The sequence below is a fragment of the Molothrus aeneus genome, chromosome 14 (genome assembly GCF_037042795.1).
Source record: "Molothrus aeneus isolate 106 chromosome 14, BPBGC_Maene_1.0, whole genome shotgun sequence".
In the NCBI taxonomy this organism is placed as follows: domain Eukaryota; kingdom Metazoa; phylum Chordata; class Aves; order Passeriformes; family Icteridae; genus Molothrus; species Molothrus aeneus.
Window position 1 is genome coordinate 8,711,233 of NC_089659.1, and position 19,356 is coordinate 8,730,588.

General features: G+C 47.0%; 1 protein-coding gene across 2 annotated transcripts in view; it reads right to left on the reverse strand.

Moving 5' to 3' along the window:
- Positions 1-288: 288 nt before the first annotated feature.
- The window catches only part of GAB3 (GRB2 associated binding protein 3), a 65,871-nt gene continuing 46,803 nt past the window's right edge, over positions 289-19,356 (reverse strand). The window contains exons 3-10 of one of the 2 annotated variants that reach the window (XM_066559697.1): positions 14,692-14,908; positions 13,830-14,296; positions 11,300-11,352; positions 9,894-10,143; positions 8,691-8,772; positions 6,994-7,096; positions 5,642-5,755; positions 289-4,648 (exon numbers count right to left, since the gene is read on the reverse strand). In XM_066559697.1, coding sequence (XP_066415794.1) covers positions 4,532-4,648; positions 5,642-5,755; positions 6,994-7,096; positions 8,691-8,772; positions 9,894-10,143; positions 11,300-11,352; positions 13,830-14,296; positions 14,692-14,908 — 1,403 coding nt within the window. In that variant the 3' untranslated portion in view covers positions 289-4,531. Of the gene's footprint in view, positions 4,649-5,641; positions 5,756-6,993; positions 7,097-8,690; positions 8,773-9,893; positions 10,144-11,299; positions 11,356-13,829; positions 14,297-14,691; positions 14,909-19,356 lie in introns of both variants that reach the window. The other variant, XM_066559696.1, reaches the window with a different exon arrangement.

The window sequence follows — 19,356 nt, forward strand, 5'->3', positions numbered from 1 at the left end:
TTTGGCTGTGGTTGGGACTGGGGGACTGCAGCTCTTCCTGTCCCAGGAGGACACAGACACGAGTCCAAGTCACAACTTCACAGTTCTTTGTTACTCTGCAGATAATCTCCCTGATACACAGGCATATGACATTTGTTTGCAAATTTGTTTCAACTTGCATCCAAATATTTTATATGAACCAGTCACTGCCTAATAAGAGAATTTAAAAATGGAAAAAGCATGAAATGAAAGATGTGGGAGCTTATCCCATGAGCACCTTCACTTACCAAAATAATTAAAGATCACAACTACATTTTATATTAATTTATTAGAAAAAAAGATACAGTTTAATGTACAAATATATACACCAAACATTACAATGAAACATGAGGAAGGTGAGCCCCTTCCCTCTAGCAATGACTTGTCCCTTCGTAACAGAGATGACTGTTTAATGCTTCCCCACAGATTTACAAATACAAAAAAAGTATAATGCTTCATTTGCACAAGAAAAAGTTTATTTTTATTTGAAAACAAAAAATATCCTGGCTTTGACATGGCAAATGTCTGCTATTTTGGTGGCTTTCATTTTTTTTAAACCTGAGCAAGTTTTGCAGAACGGGGGGACAAAGGGAAGGCATTGCCCTGTACTTTGTTCTCATCACAGCATCTGATGGTCTTTGAATTACTGAACTTCTGAATTACTGCAAGTGAATGCAACTCCAAAATCTACATCGAGAATGTAGTTAGTGACAATGAAGAAAGCAGGTGCTACCACTGGCAAAGTGAGCTGGCTGAAAACACCTTGCTCCAGTTACATGGCTGCTGGCATTTCTCAGGTTAAGTGTTCATTTCTGCCAGTAAGGAAATTAATGCTGCCTCCTGTCATAAAGGAATTAGAAATGTGACATTTATATGGGAAATGTCCAAAAAGCAAATGAGTTGTGGACCTGCTATACCTTGGTCAAATGTGCAGTCATTGAAGGAGAGAGTAAGGCCATATTAAACACCTCAGCGGGGGGAACCCAACAATAACCACAGGACTCAAACCATTGAGCTTGGTTGTTTTCCATGTAATTCTGCAACCAAGCTTCATCCAGCAACTCCACAAGGTGACATTTCCAATTAAACCAAAACAGTTCTGCTCATTTAGTGCTCTGCCTATTTTTAATGAGAGGCCCCAGCAGTGCTGGAGAAGGCACTACAATACCTGGGTGGGCAGTGCCAATTCCCTCAGCAGAGTTTGCTAAGGGACCACTGGCCACTCTGTGCTCGTTCAGGTGCAGAGCATCTCTCTGCATCAGCTCTCACCACACTTTTGGAAAAAATACACAAAAGTAACAGACCCGTGGCAAAAAGAGAACATCATCAGGAGTGTGCCTGGCTGGCCCCAGGGCCAGTACTAACCAAGGGCTCTGGCCTGGGCTATATTTTCAGTCATGACACTGTCAAAAGCTGACTCAGTTTTCATGTTTTCTTTCCTTCTTGGCCAAGGGATTAGGATTTAAGAACAGCCTTAACTGAACAGCAACTCCTTTTTGCTCTGTAACACTCCTCCACTGCCAGCAGTTTGCTCTATGGGCACTGGCCCACAGGTTTGTCAGTCGTGGCTGCTGCAGCTCCCCTCACACCCAAATCCTTAGTGGTGAGGTGGCCACAGCAGATTTGGCTTTGCCATCCTCCCACCATCCTGCTCCTCTTTACCCTCTTCGAAGTATTGAGGAATTTGACCAAAAAAAAAAAAGGAAAAAAAAGCCTTTGAGAAGGACTGCTCTGCTTTTAAATTTTTTCCCTAGTATTTTTAATTGCTCCTGTTTCATGTGTTGTACCTGCAAAGAAGGTCATGGGCCCTGCAGCAGCTGGTAAAAATGGACATCACATGAAAAATCAGAATAAACCCTCAAACTTAGCTCTAAGTTAAAAGTTAGAAACCGGTGAGCAGCATTTGATCAAGATAAGAGTGTTGTGAGGGCAAGCAGGGGACACAGGAAGTTGAAAGGGGCCATTCTCCTCTAAGGACAGTCCCTGCCAAGCTATATGCTTATGTCCTTTTAGGGGAGTAGAAATCCAGATACAGCTCTTTCTTCTCTAAACTTCTGAATGATCTGTTAGCCAGGTTTGTTGAAGTTTAAATATTTTTACAATAAACTAGAATAACAAGTGAGTCAGTTGTCTCCAATAACTTGGTGTTTTTCCACTTCAGAAGATTTTCTGACAGCATGAAAGGAAACATTCCAGTCAAACACGAGCTGATCTGTATGAGATTCTGATCTGCATCAGAGGCTGCTCCATCACTCCACAACCTGGGATCTGCAGTAGCAGAACATAACTTCACTCACCCCTTGTGGAGGTTGTCTGTCTGTAATTTAAAATGCCTTTTAGCTCGTCTTTTAACCCTTTCAGTGACACGTGCTACCTGCACACTTTGAAAGAAAGGCAATTCTTTTGAACAGAAAGGCAAAGGTCTCAGTACCCGTGGCCCTCCCCTGCTTCCCTCTCTCTGACACCTCTGTGCAGGTGCAGATCTCCACTGCCTCTCCCCTGTCACAATACCACTCCCAGGGCACGGGTGCTCCCAGCTCTGCTAAGTCAGTTAGAGAAGAAAACAGCTGCGTTTAACAAACTAAATTTCACACCAGACAGACAAGATGCATGTGGAAAAGTAGGAATTACTTTGAAAATTTTTATGAACATCAACTTTAATTTGAGAGCTTTGGTGAGGGGGGAGGAGTGGGGCAGGAGGGAACAGCAGGTCAGCTACCTGCAGGACTCACCCCAATTTCCAAGCAGCTCTGGTCCAGGACACTTCACACGTCAGGCCTGGGTGCCCTGTTTGCCCCAGGCAGTGAAGGCGCTGGTGAACCTTGTTCTTGCAGGGTAACCCAGTGAGATCCTGGTCACCACAGATCCCCAGGGGCTGGGCTAAAGAAGCAGTGAGACCTGCAAGCCCTTCAGCTCTCTTGAGGTAGGAGGAAAACTGTGTTTCTGTTAGCTATGCTGCCTATGCCATGGGATGAGCGATGGCCTCCCAGAGTGCCTGAATGATTGGAGCACACAGGGGGTAAGGAACAAGCTGAGTAGGAGCCTTGACATGCCAGTGGTTTCTGAAATGGCATTTCTATGACCTCTGTTTGGAGATTAGAATTTTTAGGATGTCAGGTTACAGCAATGAATTGAGTGGTAACAACAGGCACATGAAGGGAGGCCAGGGAATTGGCACTGTCAGAGAAGAAATCTTTTGTAAGGGTCCTGTCTGTCTGTCCCTGTTGATAGGATCAGACCTCTTATGGCTACTGGGACTCACCTACAGGAGCAAAGCCTGTGAGACCAAACCCAGTGTGGGTCACTCAGCACCACTGCCCACTTCCATGAGTCAAGTGGCTGTGTGCCACTGTAAAATAAAGACCACAGCCAAGTGTTTAAAGTTAAATATCTTATAAACTACACACACATGTCATCCTGAGATAGTGCCTGTAACAAGTCCCAAGGTAGATAAACTTCCTGAGCCCAGAGGTCCTCATGCTGTGTGAGCACATTGTTGTCCTGTTTTGGCAGGTTCCTGGCCTCCCAGAGCACACTGCACTTCCTAATGCTCTTTTTTATTTTGGGGTGGGTCTAGTGAAACAATCAGATTGACGACTGCTACCAGCATTCCAATGGCATTCCTTCTGCTGTTCAGATGAAAGCAGTCTTGATCCTTTGCCAGTTCTCTCAAGGCTTGCAGAAACAGGCTCACAGCTTCCCTTTCTATTTTTTGGCCAGCCAAGAGCTGTGTGGCTGCAGCCTCCTACAAGAAGAGCAGCTGTGCTGTGCTGAAGACACTTCCCAAGACAGGGGAGGAAACATCAGTAGGAATCAGACAGAAAAGTGACAGGTATGAGCCACAATGGAGGGAAGAAGCTGAGTACAAGGACCACCATCCAGAGGGTCACAGACCATGCATTTCAGTCGCATGGGCACGTAGTTCTGCTTTGAGTTCTGACAGCTTCAGCTCACAGCCAGACCTTTTAAACCCAGGGGAAAAATATTTTTCAAAATTCTCTTTGCTTAAGCACTATATATTCAAAAAGTTATTATTATTGTTTCAGTATTTTAGCCCTTAGTTGATTAGTCACCAAAACCTGTCAGGTGCCTGTTGCCACAAAAGCACTCCGAGCACCTGCAGCATTTGTAGGAATATCAAAAAATAGCTTTAGCAACTAGGAATTAAGCAACAGAGGGAGAAGGCAGGACGAACTAGATTAATACAACTTGTAGTGGATTTGTTAGCGTTAAGTGTATGACTCGTTGCAGAATCATGCCAGGAAATGGTACCATGGAGCACACTGGCAAGGGCAGTAAAAGGCTAATGCATTACTTGAGTCATCAGTGAACCACTCACTCAACTCAGCATACTTCTTCCAGCTGAAATCAAAGGTTTCCAGTAAAAATGCCTCTAGAGATTGTAAGCATCTTACAACTCTCTCTTCCTTTGAGCTCTCCTCTGATAGCTGCTTCATTAACATTGTGGTTCCAGTGCAAAAAAAAAACCCTCCAGATCCCAAATCTTCTTCCTTTATACTTTTGATTGTCGTTCATCTGTCCATTCCTGCTTAGTGTTCTGTAAAGCTTGAGTCTTCTGTTCATCTACCTGGACATAGTCCACTCTCTGTTCCTCAGACAGAAAAGGTTTCTATGGGACAGAGAGGAAAAAAACCAATGTTTTAATTTTCAGGTTGAAAAGGGGTGCTAGTAAAACTTAGCTTGATTTTCTGTTTTCCCTTTCCCTCATTCCTTGACTGCTTCCCTTCACCTTGAAGCTCACAGTGACATCAGCTGACAAAAGCATTGCTTTACAGCCTGCTTTAGCTACAATTATCCATCTGTCACCCTGTCACTCAGCCCAGCAAGTGAGGGAAACATGCTGTACTGGCTATTTCCATGCAGATAATCATTCTCTCCTCATCTGAGTGATGCTGCTGCAGGGATAACCTAACTGATTTTAGATACAGGGAGGGTTTAAAAAAGAAAGCTTAAGAGTCTTGAGTCTTTTTCATCTGGGAGTATGGGGAAAATGATACACAGGACATAAAATGATCCAAACTGACAACACTTCATTGCTTTGCAGTCATACCTACCCACCATTTGGGCAGCTTAGAAGTTCTTTGGAACAAGGAATGCATTTTCTCAGCATTACAAAAGAAATTGAAATGGTTTTGGTGATGCAAGAATAAAGATACACATTTTGCCAGATTATAAGAGATGGTACAGTTTTACCCCATGGATTTATCACAGGCTGCAAACTTGTTACTACAAAGAGATTTTTGGGAAAACTAGCAGGAAAGGCTTTGTGGAGACTTGATGAAAATGAAGGAGCATGCAGCCATCCTGCAAGCATGAACCTGCTGGCCCACAAGCCCCCATGGCTGCACTTCCCAGAGCAGTCTCATACCCTGGGCTGAGCTCATGTTAGCAGCATCCCTGTGAGCCACACTAAGGACACCTCAGCACCCTCACCATGCTTTTGTCACGTTAATCTTGGGCCTGACACAAACACAGTCAGCTGGAAACAGGACTGGCTTCATCATGGCACTCAGGGCACCTAGCAGAATGCAACCCTGCGTCTGGATTTCTTCGCAGCAGACAAAAAGGCAGGAGGCTGTGGGGTTTTTCTGATGACTCCTACCTTCTGCACAGGGGATGGGGAAGCAGAGTTAAAATCCAGTGCTAAGTAATCAAGGTTAGATTTCCTTGTCCATGGAAAAGCACCACTGTATGGAGAGGTGGCCTGTCTGTGTTCCTGTCAGGAAAGAAGAAAAACATTTAATGCTCTAAAAACATGATCCTAGAAGGAAACAGGATCACAACTGGGAGATTCACCTGGCAGAATGTGAATGAGAACAGTCAGGGCCCTCTGTCTAAGCCAGGGGTGCATTTGGTTACTAACCACAGCATAGCACTGATAATTGTGGGATAAAGAAATCGTGAGAACATTTTTCTTCTGATAATTCTGGCAAAAAAGTCAAAACAGGCTGATTTACACTCAAGTTTATCAAGAAGGACTTGTGCCCAGCTTCTCGATCCAAGCCCTCAGAATGCTCAGATTTGCAGGGGTGCCCACTTGAACATCATCATTCAATGAATTTGAAGAAATGGTGAAAATTCAGTTAAAATCCAGAAACTGACAATTATTCTCCTAAAATCACAAATAACCACAAACATATGTCAGGTTTTTCTAGACTAGAAAAACCAAATAGGGAACGGTTACAACTGGAAGTGCCCTCTTGAGCAGATTTCAGTCTGGTAGAGATGTGGGTTAAAATTTGAAACTATGATTTATGGAGACTGTTGTCAGTTTTGCAATATATTTTTATAGCTATTGGTATTGGGCTTTGGCTATGAAGCAGATCTGTAGACATTGGTTCAGATGAATGGATTTGAGATCCATTTCCACCTAAAATTCAAAGTAAAACAAGATTCTGATCTTTTGCAAGATATGGCTAAAGACTAAATGAAAAAAAGGAAGCCACAAAGCCAGATGTTCTTCTTTCATGGGATGGGAAGTGGGGTTAGTGCCACCAGCCAAAGCAGAAGCAATGAGACTTTAATGGGAGTTCTGTTTCTGCACAATATTTGGTGTGTTTCTTTAGGAAGTGCACTAACGGCTTTCTGTTATTTCCTAGGAGATTTTGCAAGGCACACTTTAAAAAGGTGAAAAGATTTAATTTTCTTTTGTCTTAATGAGTTCTCATGTAAATATGGCTGATCCCTGTGATCTCTTGGAACTGTTCAGCAACATTCGTGGGCGAACAGCTGAGTTCTGCAGAGCAGGAAAAGGGCTTCCCTTATCTCTCTGTAAATTGGTCCCAGTGTCTTGGGTTTAAAACCATTTCATCATTTGAAAAAAAAAAGAAACAGACCAGAAGGCAAAGGACAAACCTCCTCAACGTTTTTTTCTTAGAAAACAAACTTCTGCATTCTCCATCAATGTGACAGAGCAGAATAAAGCAAAGGATGGCTGTGTGAAAATGACATTACCATATGAATGTAACTTTCTTCCTCTTCTCCGGAAACTGAATTGGCAAATATTCTTGCTGAATTAATACTGTCTCTTTCTGGTGAGATAAAGCTCATTCGATTGCTATGAAGAAAAACACAGGAGAGGTTAAGGAAGCATCTTACAGATGCACTGAAATGAAGCCAAAGCCTGACACAGTCCATATGGTGAATAAACTCACACTAAGGCTGCAGCCTTTGTGGAGAGGATGTCCAAAGCCACTCCTTAGTTCTAGAAATAGTGTACTATATTGCTGACTGATTTTGTTGATTTTTTTCCTCTGGGATTTATGAAAGTTTGCTATCTGGTACAACAAACCATAAAACATTGAAGCAATTCTCTACCAAGGGGCACAGAGCTATCATTCATTTGGGTAATGATGGGGGCAGCTACTTGGCTGTGCAGGTATCCACATTTTGGAGACTGATGTGAATTAATCAGCTGCTGGAGGTCCATGCAAAGGAAATCGGTCTGGCTTTGCACAGTGTCAACACCTGCCACCCGTGCTGTGGAGATGGCTGTGACTCAGCTCTTGCACAAGGCAGTCTCTCCCATGAACACAACTCTCAGAGGTGCATGGTGAATAAATTACCACAGGCAAGCACAATGGGCTTTGTTAATAGGAAATTAGATGGCCTCTCTGTGCATGAACAGCATAATTCCTTTTGCTGTATTAGTTTTGGGCATAACTTCTTTTTTATTTTTGTTAGTGTAAAACATGCAAACTCACTCTAAGCTCATTATCCTTCAGGACTCTGCACTGTGTCAGCACTGATTAACCTCAGTGCTCTGGCAGGGGTGCTGGGGAGGCAGGGTATTGGCTTTCCCTAACAGGCAGTGCCAAGGGGCTTAACCAGCCTTGGGCTGGATGTGAGAGAGGGCTCTGCAACTGAGAAACTGCTCATCTTGTGTCTCTTTTGCCCTTCATGTGACAACCTGAAATGGGGGAGTGGAAATGCCCTGTCTGGCACTCATGCCAGCAAAACCCCACATTTTCTGGAGTGCCCAGGGTGTGCAGAGGAGGTTGGTGGGAATTTCTGGCTTTTACACACACACTTCAGTACAGCTGCTTTTTTTTTTTATGCCAAGACACCCCAGCCAGCAGGCTAAAGGCCTCTCCTGCTCACAAGTTCCCTGAAGATGAGTCTTCTGCTGCCCTTGGAGCCCAACAGTATCATCTGTTCATACTACCTGGGCTTTGGGATCAAAAGCATTTGTTTTACCAATAACTAATTTCTAGTGACAAAAGGTCATGCCAAAAGTTCAAGTCTGGACTGCTGTGCGGCAGTGCAGAATTCTACACCCAGTCTACATTTCAGGGAGCTCTTCATCTGATCTGGTTCTACTTTGCCATAATAATTTTAAGAAGCAAAAATGGCTCTATCATAGTTTAGGTATGCCAAGCTTTTAGACATCATAGCAGCCACACCAGAGTGCAGACCAGCTCCAGGTTAAAAGGAACCTTCAAATCACAACACTGAATTCTCTGGAGCTGCCCATTGTGAAAGGGAGCCCTGCTTTTCAGAGCAAAAGCCTGGGGGATACTGAAGGAACCTTGGGGAACTTCTCTTTGTTGGCTTTGCCAGGAATCTTTCTTGTGGGATGGGATAAGTTATTTTTAACTCTATTCCATGCTGATGCTCAGAAGATTGGAATGGCAGGTTTCTTGTTGACTTACTAAGGCACAGTCCACATCCTGGTCACGGCAGCATGCTCCCGGATCGTGGAGAGGTTCCTCAAGTCCAGAGGAGGTGGTCGTGCTGTAAGAAAGAAGAAAATAACTGTGTTTTCAATGAAAAGTACAGACTGTTTAGAAAAATGCAGTTTTGTATTAACAGAAAGAAACTAACAGAGTATTTCACAGAACATAACCAAGAAGGAAATCAGTAACAAATGACCTCTTCAGTCAGTGCTGGAAAGCAAAGTCCTCCAATCCCCCTAAAATAAATATAGTGGGCATAAAGAGACCAAATGCCACACAAGATACATACACTTGCCCCAAATATGCTCTGTATATGCTGCCTTGGAGAGGCTGGTTCAGCCTACAGGTGAGAACAGGTTTTGGATTGTGTTCTAAACAAAAAAATCCTATCCATGGGGATCAGGGCCATCCCTGTCACCATTCAATGTACATGTGCCCACCATTCTCAAGGCCCTTTAAGGAAGGATATGAATTTGCTTTTCTTCATGGTAATGGTCTAAATGTCCATCCCCACTTTATAGTACCACTGCCTGAACCAATTTCTGAGTAACCCTGTAGTTCTGCAACCCCAAGAGCTTTATTGTAGGCTAGGTTTAGGCAATTTCTCCACTTCAAAGCTGAATTTTACCCAGCATATTCTCTAAAAGTGCAACCCAGATTTTGGACACGCCATGAAAACCAGGAGTGGAAAATTACCATCAGCAAAAGCATCTGCGGAAAATTCCTCATTAAACTAAGACAGCTGTGCCTGCCCAAGAGAGGTTTAACCACAGCCAACACACCAAGTTTGAGTACTTGAGTGCTTGGATGTCCCATTCCTGGCAGGTCAGAGAGCTGGTGAGACAGGAGTGCATGTTCCTCAGAGTGGTAGGATTCAGCCTGCTGTCTCTCCCAGGCTAGGTCCTCTTGGCTGTTTGCAGTCCCAGTGAGAGCCAGGCACTGTTCTTACACAGCCCCCTGGGCTGGGACTGCAGAAGCAGCCGTGGAAGCTCTTCCTCACTCAAAAACCACCCTGCAAGCACATCCCAGGCTACAGTGCTCTAAGTCACCCGTGCAGCATTTCAACCCATCCTCTAGAGGGAGAATTGCTTTCAGACATGCCAAGGACACTATCCAAGGAGGTCACCCATGTCCCCACCAGCAGGACCCCCAGGCTCTGCACTTCAGGTCAGGGCTTACACTTCCTCCGAGGCTTGAGGTCCCGGTTCACCGGAGGGGGCTCCACGTCGGAGGGGAGCTCAGGCAAGGGGCTGGTGAGTTTTTCAGTGCTGACCACGGGGAAGGTGAAGGTGGCGGAGCCGGGGCTCATGGGGATGTAGCCGTCGGGGGAGCAGTCGGAGGCGGGCGCGGAGGGCGAGGCGCTGGGGCGCATGGGCACGTAGCTGTCCTCGGAGCTGTCCGCCGAGCACAGCGGGGAGAAGCGGCACGGCTGCGGGGACACACAGAAAGGGCTCCATTAATGCACAGCCTGCCCCCACCTCCCAGCCGGGAGCTGCTGGGAACACAGGACACAGCAGGGACACACAGAAAGGGCTCCATTAATGCACAGCCTGCCCCCACCTCCCAGCCTGAGCTGAGCCCAGCACTGCTCTGATGGGACAAGACACAAACGTGTGCGTTCAGGTGAACCCTCCAGAGCTCTGGAGCAGTCCACGCTGAGCTTCACGAGTCACTGCTGGAAACAAGAACCAAACTGACTGGGGAGCTCATTGGTTAAATCATCCAACTTCAGCGAGGCTGCACTTGCCTCTCACAGCAGCAGTTCTATTCTGATCTATAGAATGAGGTCAGAATTACTGCTGTAAGAGGCAAGATCCTGAATATAAAAAAAAGTCTGAAAGGAGAACACCTGATGAACAAGACTTTGGCAAATGTGGAACTTGAGAGAGCAAACCCAGACCTACAACACACTTCTGATCACTGAGAATTAGCATTAGGAAATCACTTTGTGCAGGTTAGTGCTGGCTGACTGGTGAGAGGGAGCGATTACAATCCTTGCAAGCTTTCAAAAAGTAGAAAAATAAAAGTTGCCCAGCACCAGCAAAGGAGCTGCCACAGAAGACAACATCCAGCCCCAGGCTGAAGACTGGCTATGCGAGATGTGAGATGGGGCTGCTTAGAACTGTGTCTGTCACAGGCTGAGGCAGGAAGCTGTGGACTGATAGAGCCTTCAATCCCAGGCACTGTGAGAGCAGACCTTTTCCAATGTCCTAAAGAAGAGATGTCCCTCAGGACCACAGAGCGATAGGCTTCTTTAGACCCCCTTTTCAAGGAATAAGCCATTTGCCCTGGTGCTCTTGGTCAACAGTTTAATTCTTGAGGCTACTGGGAACCCTTGTCATAACAGACCCAGCTTCATCTGCTTTAAAGTCGGGGCGCTCAGGGTTGAGGCCTCTCCCTCCCTCTTCTCTCAAAGGCCGACTGAAGCCACAAAGCAGCCAGCACTGAAGTTGCCCAAAGCTAGGCACTTTTTCCATTTTTTTAAATTCTTCTGCTGAACAGATGAGAGGAATGATTGAGTATCAGGATGTGAAGTGATTCAGTGGGAAGTTTCTGTTTTAAATTTGTGCAAACAGAGTACTTACCAAATTCAAGCTAAGCCTCTTATCTCGACTTCTTAGGGAACTGCCTTCCATGTCTGCTGTGAGGAAAAAAAAAATGATTAAAAATGGGATAAGGCAGTGCAACCTTACAGAGATAATTCTGGAGAAAAACATATGGCTCTAAAATAATTGGAGTTTTATAAAGATTCCATAACTCCTAAATGAGGAAATACAATGACACTTAAGACCAGATCCAACTCAGCAGCATTTCAAGAGTGATTACATCTATTTTAAGTATGAAACCAAGGAACCTGTTCATGTATAATCCAGCTGCGACTTATGCCTCCTGTATCACAAACAGTTGGGGAAAAAGGCTGGTGTGGAAGCAAGCAAGCAAGAATTTAAATGCAGCTCCTGCTCTATTTGTTCTCTGTTTTCCCATCTGTCAAACTGGGGAAATTATATGAAAAGGGGTTATTATAGATATTATTTCTTGGATATTTATTTCAGAGCCTTTTAAGGTGCCAGGGAAGCAATTGTTATTGTACAGAATGTGGTGTGTGGGGGAACTTAATGGTAGGAGAAAAATTCTTTGTTTTTTCATCCAGAAGGGCTGATGTGGTGCAAGGGGCTCAAGGTGATGGGGAATGAACAGCCAGATCATGGAGACAATCACCAGTCTCCTTGTGCAGGTGGGCCTTGGTCTTGGTCAGTTTTATTTTCCAAACAAAAGCCAAAAAAACCTAAAATCTAGCATTCAGCACATAGAAATTCAGCTGTGGGAGATGCTTACAACCACCATCCTTTTCTGAAAAGGGATTTTCTGTGCAGAAAATGGCTTTTCTGTGGGAATGCCTCAAATCCCTGCAACCATGTTAATCCATTCCCTGCTCTTATGGTAGAAATGTCAGTACTGCAACTGGGGGAATTTTTGTGGTACCAGCCAAAAGGGCTAAACAAGAACAAAGCAATTCTGTTAGTGCAGCTACATCTTCAGACAGACACAGTCACTATCCTGGGACAGCTACATTTATTTATTTTGGCAAAAAGACATTGAGGCACAAGGCTGTGGCAGGTGCCAGGATACAGGTGCCTCACAGCTCATCCTCCTTTCATGGCACTTCCACTAGCTCATGCTGCTTTCTCCCTGGGCTAATTACATCTGTGCACCTTTTGCAGGTTAGCAGGGCAAAAAATTAAGTTAATAACTTGAGTGCACTCACTGGGGAAGCTGGTGAGGAGCTGCTGCTTTCTCCCTCTATTTTTCTGATCTTTCTTGTTAAACACATTTTAATTCAGAGTTTAACCTTCAAAACGGTTTCAGCTACACTTAGGGTAAGAAAAGGTGGCAGCACTTATTAATTCATTGCTGCCCCCATCAGGCAGAGACAACCCTGCAGCACAGCAGCACAACATGACATTTGGCCACTTAATCCTCTTAGAGACATTTTGGTGTAAATTGGGTTGGAGGATCATGAACCAGCTGTGTTGGAGCAGCACCTCTCAGGGAGCAACCAAATGTAGCTGATAATTAAGAATAGCAATTCCACCGATGGGTGTTTCTCCAGAAACCTTCCAAGAATTGTCTGTACACAGACTGAGCAGATATCTCCTTGCTTTAGTTTCTCAGCTTTAAGAGCAAGATCTAACAGCCCCACACATTGTCTGGTCATTCAAACTGCAGGAGTCTAAAGGATGCTTGCCTTTAAAAACCTACACTTCTTTCCTCATCAGAAATGAAGGTTTTCACATCACTACAATATACTTGATAATTTCCAGCCAGGTATTCCAGCTGCCTCCCTCTGTTCTGTGGCTCCATGTAATTAAGTTTTCTCATACTGCATATGCTGGTTTATGACACCATGATGTTCTGGCTTTTGACTGTTGTTCCTGTTTGTGATAAAGGTATTTCAGGAGCAAGTGGAAAAGCCAGCTCAGCTCAGAGTGGAATTTGCAGCCTTGCCTTGCTCTGTAGCAGCAGGTTTTCAGACTGCCCTGACCCAAGTGCAAGGACAGAGTGGGATTTGTTCAAGGACACGCAGAGTCTCTGGTTCAGCCAGGATTACATCCCATCCCCAGTGTCTCCCTGACTTCCTGGTCTTTAGTCTAAGCTGTGAAAAGACACACAGCTCTCACAGAACAGACTGGGTGTAGCAAAGCAGCACAGCTCCAGAGGCATTTCCCATATGCAAACCCACATTTTGACCTGTATTAACAGAGTCTGGCATTGCCCAACTCAGTGGCTGACTTCTCATTTTGGTTTTTCTACTGCTTTCTCTTCTGAGGAGGAAAGGGGAAAATTAGCAAGGCATGAGGCACCCTGAAGGGATCAGAGCCAAACTGCTGCCCATCTGCACACATACTGAGAGGCTTCTACACAGCAGGAGCAAACCTAAGGGACTGAATCCTGCTTGCTAATTCATTTGAAAGAACACTTGGTGTTACATTGGGTGGTGTAAGATTTCACAGAGGGGAGGACAGCGAGGCACAACAGGAAGTCAAAACCACTCTGTGCAAGTGGGCAGCTCCATCACACTGGTGCTGCTTTGCTGGCTCTTGGAAGTGCACTCACCTTTCCAGTTCCTCATGTTGTCCAAGCTGGACAAGGAGATCCTTCTGGGCACCAGAGCGACCTGGCCCCGGCAGATCCCTGCGTGGCCGTTCTGCAGGGCCCCCAGCTCCTCTCCCCTCCGGTCTGAGAAGTGCGTGGGCTTGGGCGGCCGCGGCGGCGGCGTGTTGGACAGCACGTCCAGCTGCGTCACCCCGAAGGGCAGCGCCTTCTGGCTCTTGTCAGCCTGAAACTCAGGGCTCAGCGGCGTCCCCAGCAGCGGGGAAGAGGAGGAAAAGTCACTGCATGGGCCACTAATGTCTGTGTTCCTGGACACCATGCTGGGATTTGCCACTGGGGCTCCGACCTGCTGCACGGCGCTGGCTGGCTGTACAAGGTACAGGGAGGGCTGGGATTGCAAGGAGTCAACAAAAACATCATCTGATGATGTTTGCTCCAGAGATCTGTCTGAATTTGACCAGCTGTCACACCTGCAAGGAGACAGAGGTCAGGACCTGACTTTCCTTTTCTCCTGGCTGTAAGAATACAGCAAACACAACACCCAACCACCCAGTTTGGGACAAGATCTGTCCCTCTCCTCTGAGCTGGACTGGAGGCTGGGGCACCTTGGGCAACAGCAGGTGTCTGGGGGGAGGCTGCATGTCAGATCCTCAGCCACCCACCTTGGAAAGGGACAAGACCAATGTATGATGCTCAACCACTAATCTGTGCTATGAAAAGCACCCTGTAAATTGGATTAGGCTGGTGGTCCTCTGTTGTGTTTGGGAGCCAGCTCTGAGTGGCAGGGCTCCCTGGGGCTGTGTTTCATGCCTGGACAGACAGAGGGGGGCTCCAGCCTGACACATGTGGCAGAGCCCAGACTCACCTGTTGTGGCTGAGCTTGCCCGACTCGCAGTTGGACAGGAAGAGGTAGTCAGGGAGGAAGACGGAGCCCGACTCGCTGGGGGTCTCCTCAGCAGCAGCGTCAGCAGCAGCAGCGGGCTCCACTGAGAAGGAGGGGTCGGCGATGCGGGACGCGTGGGTGGAGGCGGCCGGCGAGGGCTGTGGGGACGAGGTCGTGTGAGACAGGCTCTCCACAGAACCTGCAATGGACATGGATGGCCCGGCTGAGGCACAGCTCTGACTGTCCTGGCTTCCACCACCCTGCTTTTGCACCAGGGATGTTTTATGCCAGAGCAGCAGAGAGGCAAGGCAAACACTGGTTCTGGGTAGAGGGGAGCCTGATTTGGCTCCTCCTGCCCCAGGCTATCAAAGTCCTGCAGGCTGCTTGGTCTGAGGTCCCTCTCTCCCCTCCTGCAGCCAGCAATGAAGAACAGACTCTGCTGAAGAAAGAGCTGAGGCACAGCGGCCTGTTTTATCAAGTATTTTTTTAGTATCTAATGCAAATAATTAATTATCCATCTTCAACACTTCAACTTAATGGTGACAAGGAAAGGGATTGGTTTCTTGCCACTTTCTAGATCTCAGTAGACAAAGCTGAGCTTTCCAGCTCATGCAGTAGCCAGACAAACTCTGAACTTGTCTGCAAGCTTTTTGTGCCTCTCTCAGCTGGCCACCAAACCACAAGAGCAGTGCTGTGGCTGTAACTGCCCAGCTGGAGGCTTCTTGGCTCTGCTGGGAAAAGTGACACTACGTTTCTGGAGGTCACAAAGCATGGGAGCCTGAGCTCAGTGCCACCTTCTCTGGGCATAACACTCCAGTGTCCCCAGCACAGAGTGGGATGGCAGTGGGACAGGAGGGGGTCTGGGCTGCAGGCAGTGGGGCTGGCCCAGAGCTGGCTGCCTGTGGCTGAAACACTCATCTGGCCTGAGCACTGCCTGGCAGCAGAGAAGTCTGGTTCTGTTCCTCTCCCAACCTCTGTCCCTGCAATGGCTGAGCCACACAGAGTCAAAATAAACAAAGCTTTTGGGGCATTCCAACTCAAAAAATCAAGTGCAATCCAGACCTCCCACAAGGGGCAGCTGTGGAGTAGGAAGGGTGTCTTTACAGAGCAGCTGCTCCTGGCAGCAAGCTCAAACAGTGCACCAAGAGCACAAGTCCTCAGTCAGGTAATATGATTTCTCTATTGAAGTTTCAGGTGGCTGCATGGCAGTTCCTTGGCCAGAGCTGTGTGGGGATGGGGCAGTGCTCACTGGGTCCCTGGCACCTGCAGGGCTTGGCAGTGGATGCCCATCTCTCTGGCTCACACACTGCCTGAGGCAAAGCTGCCAAACCCTTCTCCAAAATGAAAAACCCCACAGCAGAAACAAACACAAGAAACCAGGAACTGCTGATAAAACCACACTGAGAATTAACGTGCCTTCAACGTGCAGCAAGATGGCAGATTTCTGTAATGCTGATATCCAGAACTTGGTGGAAATGCTGGGAACCAGCCCCTGACCAGCCGCATGTGTCCTGGCCCCAGATCCTGCACTCTGTGATGAGGTCCTGAGACCTTCCAGCAGGTCCAATCTAGTCCCAGCCTCAACAGAGGCACAAGCCTTGGCACTGCACCAGGCTGCTGTAGTCACTTCTCAGCCTGGGAGGTGCTGGGTACACATGCAAGCAGACCAGGGGGATGGAGAGGACTGCCAAGGCTTGGGTGGTTAGACAGCACATGACTAAACACAAACTGAACCCTCTGAGGCACATGGTGCAACTCTTGGGGCCATCCTGTACAGGGCCAGGAGTTTGGCTTGGTGATCCTTGCAGGTCCCTTCCAACTGAGGATAGTCCATGATTCCAGTGATGCAGGATCCCACACCAACCACAGCAGGCTTCACCCCTCATCTTCCTGATAGCAGAAGAAGAATAAAACAGCTGATCTTCCCTCCCTGCACTATCCTACATCTCATCCCTTTCAACTTGGGAGGGAGCTGCCTCTTTCCTTCCCATCTCCCACTATGGACTCCCTGCTGCTTCCTCCAGTTAGCTTCAGAGATCTGGGCAGTGGTGGGCCTCAGGTCAGCAAAGCATGTAAGAACATGCTTAAATTCAAAGGTAAGCAAAGGATTTGCTTTAATTTTGAGCAGGTGCTTATAGCAGCAGGGTTTCATCAGTGATCATCTGGCTTTTACAGGGTTTCACGTTTGCAAAGCAGAGCTGAGGGCTGCAGCCTTCCCATCTGAAAAATAACTTTTGTTCATCGTGCTGGCTCAGACAGTAACTCTGCTTTTCAATCTAGGACTCAGAGCTGTCTTGCAAGCTGACAATGATCAAACACACACTGGGCTAACTCCCATGGGATCTCAGAAAAGCATGTTCACTTCACCATCTGACTACATTTAAAAAACTCCAACAAACCAGCAACTAAAACTGCCACAACGCATAAGAAAGAAATTAATGACATTCTGAGTTATTAACACAGAGAACGAACAGGCCTGAACTCCATCTGGTACTCACAGGGTTTAGCCATGGATTATCCCATCAGGAAAGGCTGTGAGCTGCAGACCACATGGCAACGGTTGTGAGCAGGAGGGAGGGGTGGGGACAGCACAGACCTGCCCTTTCCTGACCTTCAGGGGCTCAGGGACCTGCAGCCAGCTCCTCACAGACTGTTCCTGTCCCTGCCAGCTCTGCTGGTAACGGAATCGTGTGCATTAAAACTACCACGACAGCAGCTGGGCAGAATAAATTATGCATGGCTACTTTCAACAGTGAGAAGGCAGAGAATAGGTTTGGTGCCTGCCATCCCTTTTGCCAGAGACAGCAAGCTCCAGCTGACAAAATAACTGCTTTGGTGGCTACTAACACCAAACATTTCTGCCCTGCAATTATGGAGAAAGACACCACAGAGGCTGCACAGCATCTTCCACAGTGACTTCTCCCATCAATGAAGGGCCATTGCTTGGAGAAACAGAGGGCTTTTCCCTTCTGCTATGGACCCCACCCCCCTCCCCAAGAATTGCTATGGTGCAACAGCCATGCAGGGACACGGTGGAATAGGGGTGTTCCTCTCACATCAGCCACCCCCAAGGCTGCACTGACACCAAGGTAGAAATCGTAACAGTAAGGCTTCCTAATGAAACTGCTTAAACAACCTTCCCACTTGTTTCTCCAGTGAAAAGTTGGCACATTGGATTGGGTCAATTAGTCACAGCTTCAGCTTGCACATGGGATAAACTGTGCCCCTGGTGTCCCACAGCCGCTTCATTTCACCCCTCCCCTGCCCCAGACACTCGGGCCAAGCATCCTCCCAGTCCCCTGCCTGGCCATGGATCCCGTGGGGCTGGGGAATGATGGCTCTATTGGGAGGTTTCACCAAAGATGGAAGCAGGATTTTGCTGAGATAGGGTAGGAAAACAAGGAGCAAGGCCTCTTCCTCTCTCCTCCAGCTGACTCCCCAAAGGTGCCAGCTCCCTGTCATTTCCAGCACAGCCAGCAGCACTTTCTGGTGGCAGCAGTGTGTGAGTGCTGCTGGCAAGTCCTTCCTGACAGCCACCCTCCCAGGTGCTTCCTGACATCTGCCTGGAGCTGCCATGTCATCTCTGCCTCCCAGCTGTCCCCTCTCTTGTTGACTACAGAGCTGTGCTCACAGGAGCTTTTGTAACTTCACTCTGCATCTGGCTGCCAACACCTCTGGGCTGGGGGCCTGGCTGTCCATCTTTTGCTGCTGGAAGGGACTAACTGAGAACAACAGGACAGCCCTTAAAGCTGAGTCACTGCATAAACCTGTGGCTACACTTTGGGCATTAAGCAGAGAGAGCAGCAGATTGTGTTTTGGCCTCAGTCACAGCAAATTTTCAGCGATGCACAGATTAAGATTGATATGACTCATAGCAGGGACTAGTATTTTTTAAAGCAGTAGCATTTAAGTTTAAAAAATCATGTGGCATTTAATAGGACTTTTCTTTTCTAATGTTAATTTTAAAGGGTAATTTGTTTAAACCTACAGGCTTTTGGAGAACTTAGGAGATCCTGAAAAGCTGAAGCAATTAGCAACTGTTTGAAATGTGATGTGCAATTTTTGGAGCTGTGCAGATTTAAATCAGAGGATCTGGATGTGCTTGGCAGCCTGACCTGGATACACCCCAGACCTGAGCTCACTGGCAGGATAAATAGAAGCTCTTAGGAGCTATTTGGCATTAGAGACACAGTAAGTGCATGTCTGGGGGCTTAGCTCACACCATCCTTGATGAGGGCTGCAAGTTCAAGTGCCAGACTTTGTACTGAATCAAGGCAAATGCTCAGCAGTGCTAAACTTCTTGGGGGGTAATATCTGCCTTGGAAAGCTGGAGTGTCAGCTTTCCCAACTGCTGCTGCAAGAGCTGTCATTTCTCATCCATCAGTGTCCACACTGGCAATCTTTGCTCAGAGAGAAACACCAATGTGCAACACTCTGAGTGTTGTCCATGTGTAAGTCTTACAAGCAATAGTGCACTGCACCAGCAAAACAGAGAAGGCATTTCCCAGTGTAAATGCATCTGTCTGGGACAGCCACTGTCTCAGCTCCTCTGCCACAGATCACATCCCCCATCAACATCCTCACAAAGAGCCCAAGAGAAGGCTGCCTACACATTTAGAGAGAAAAATTATTTTTCTCTTTTGCATA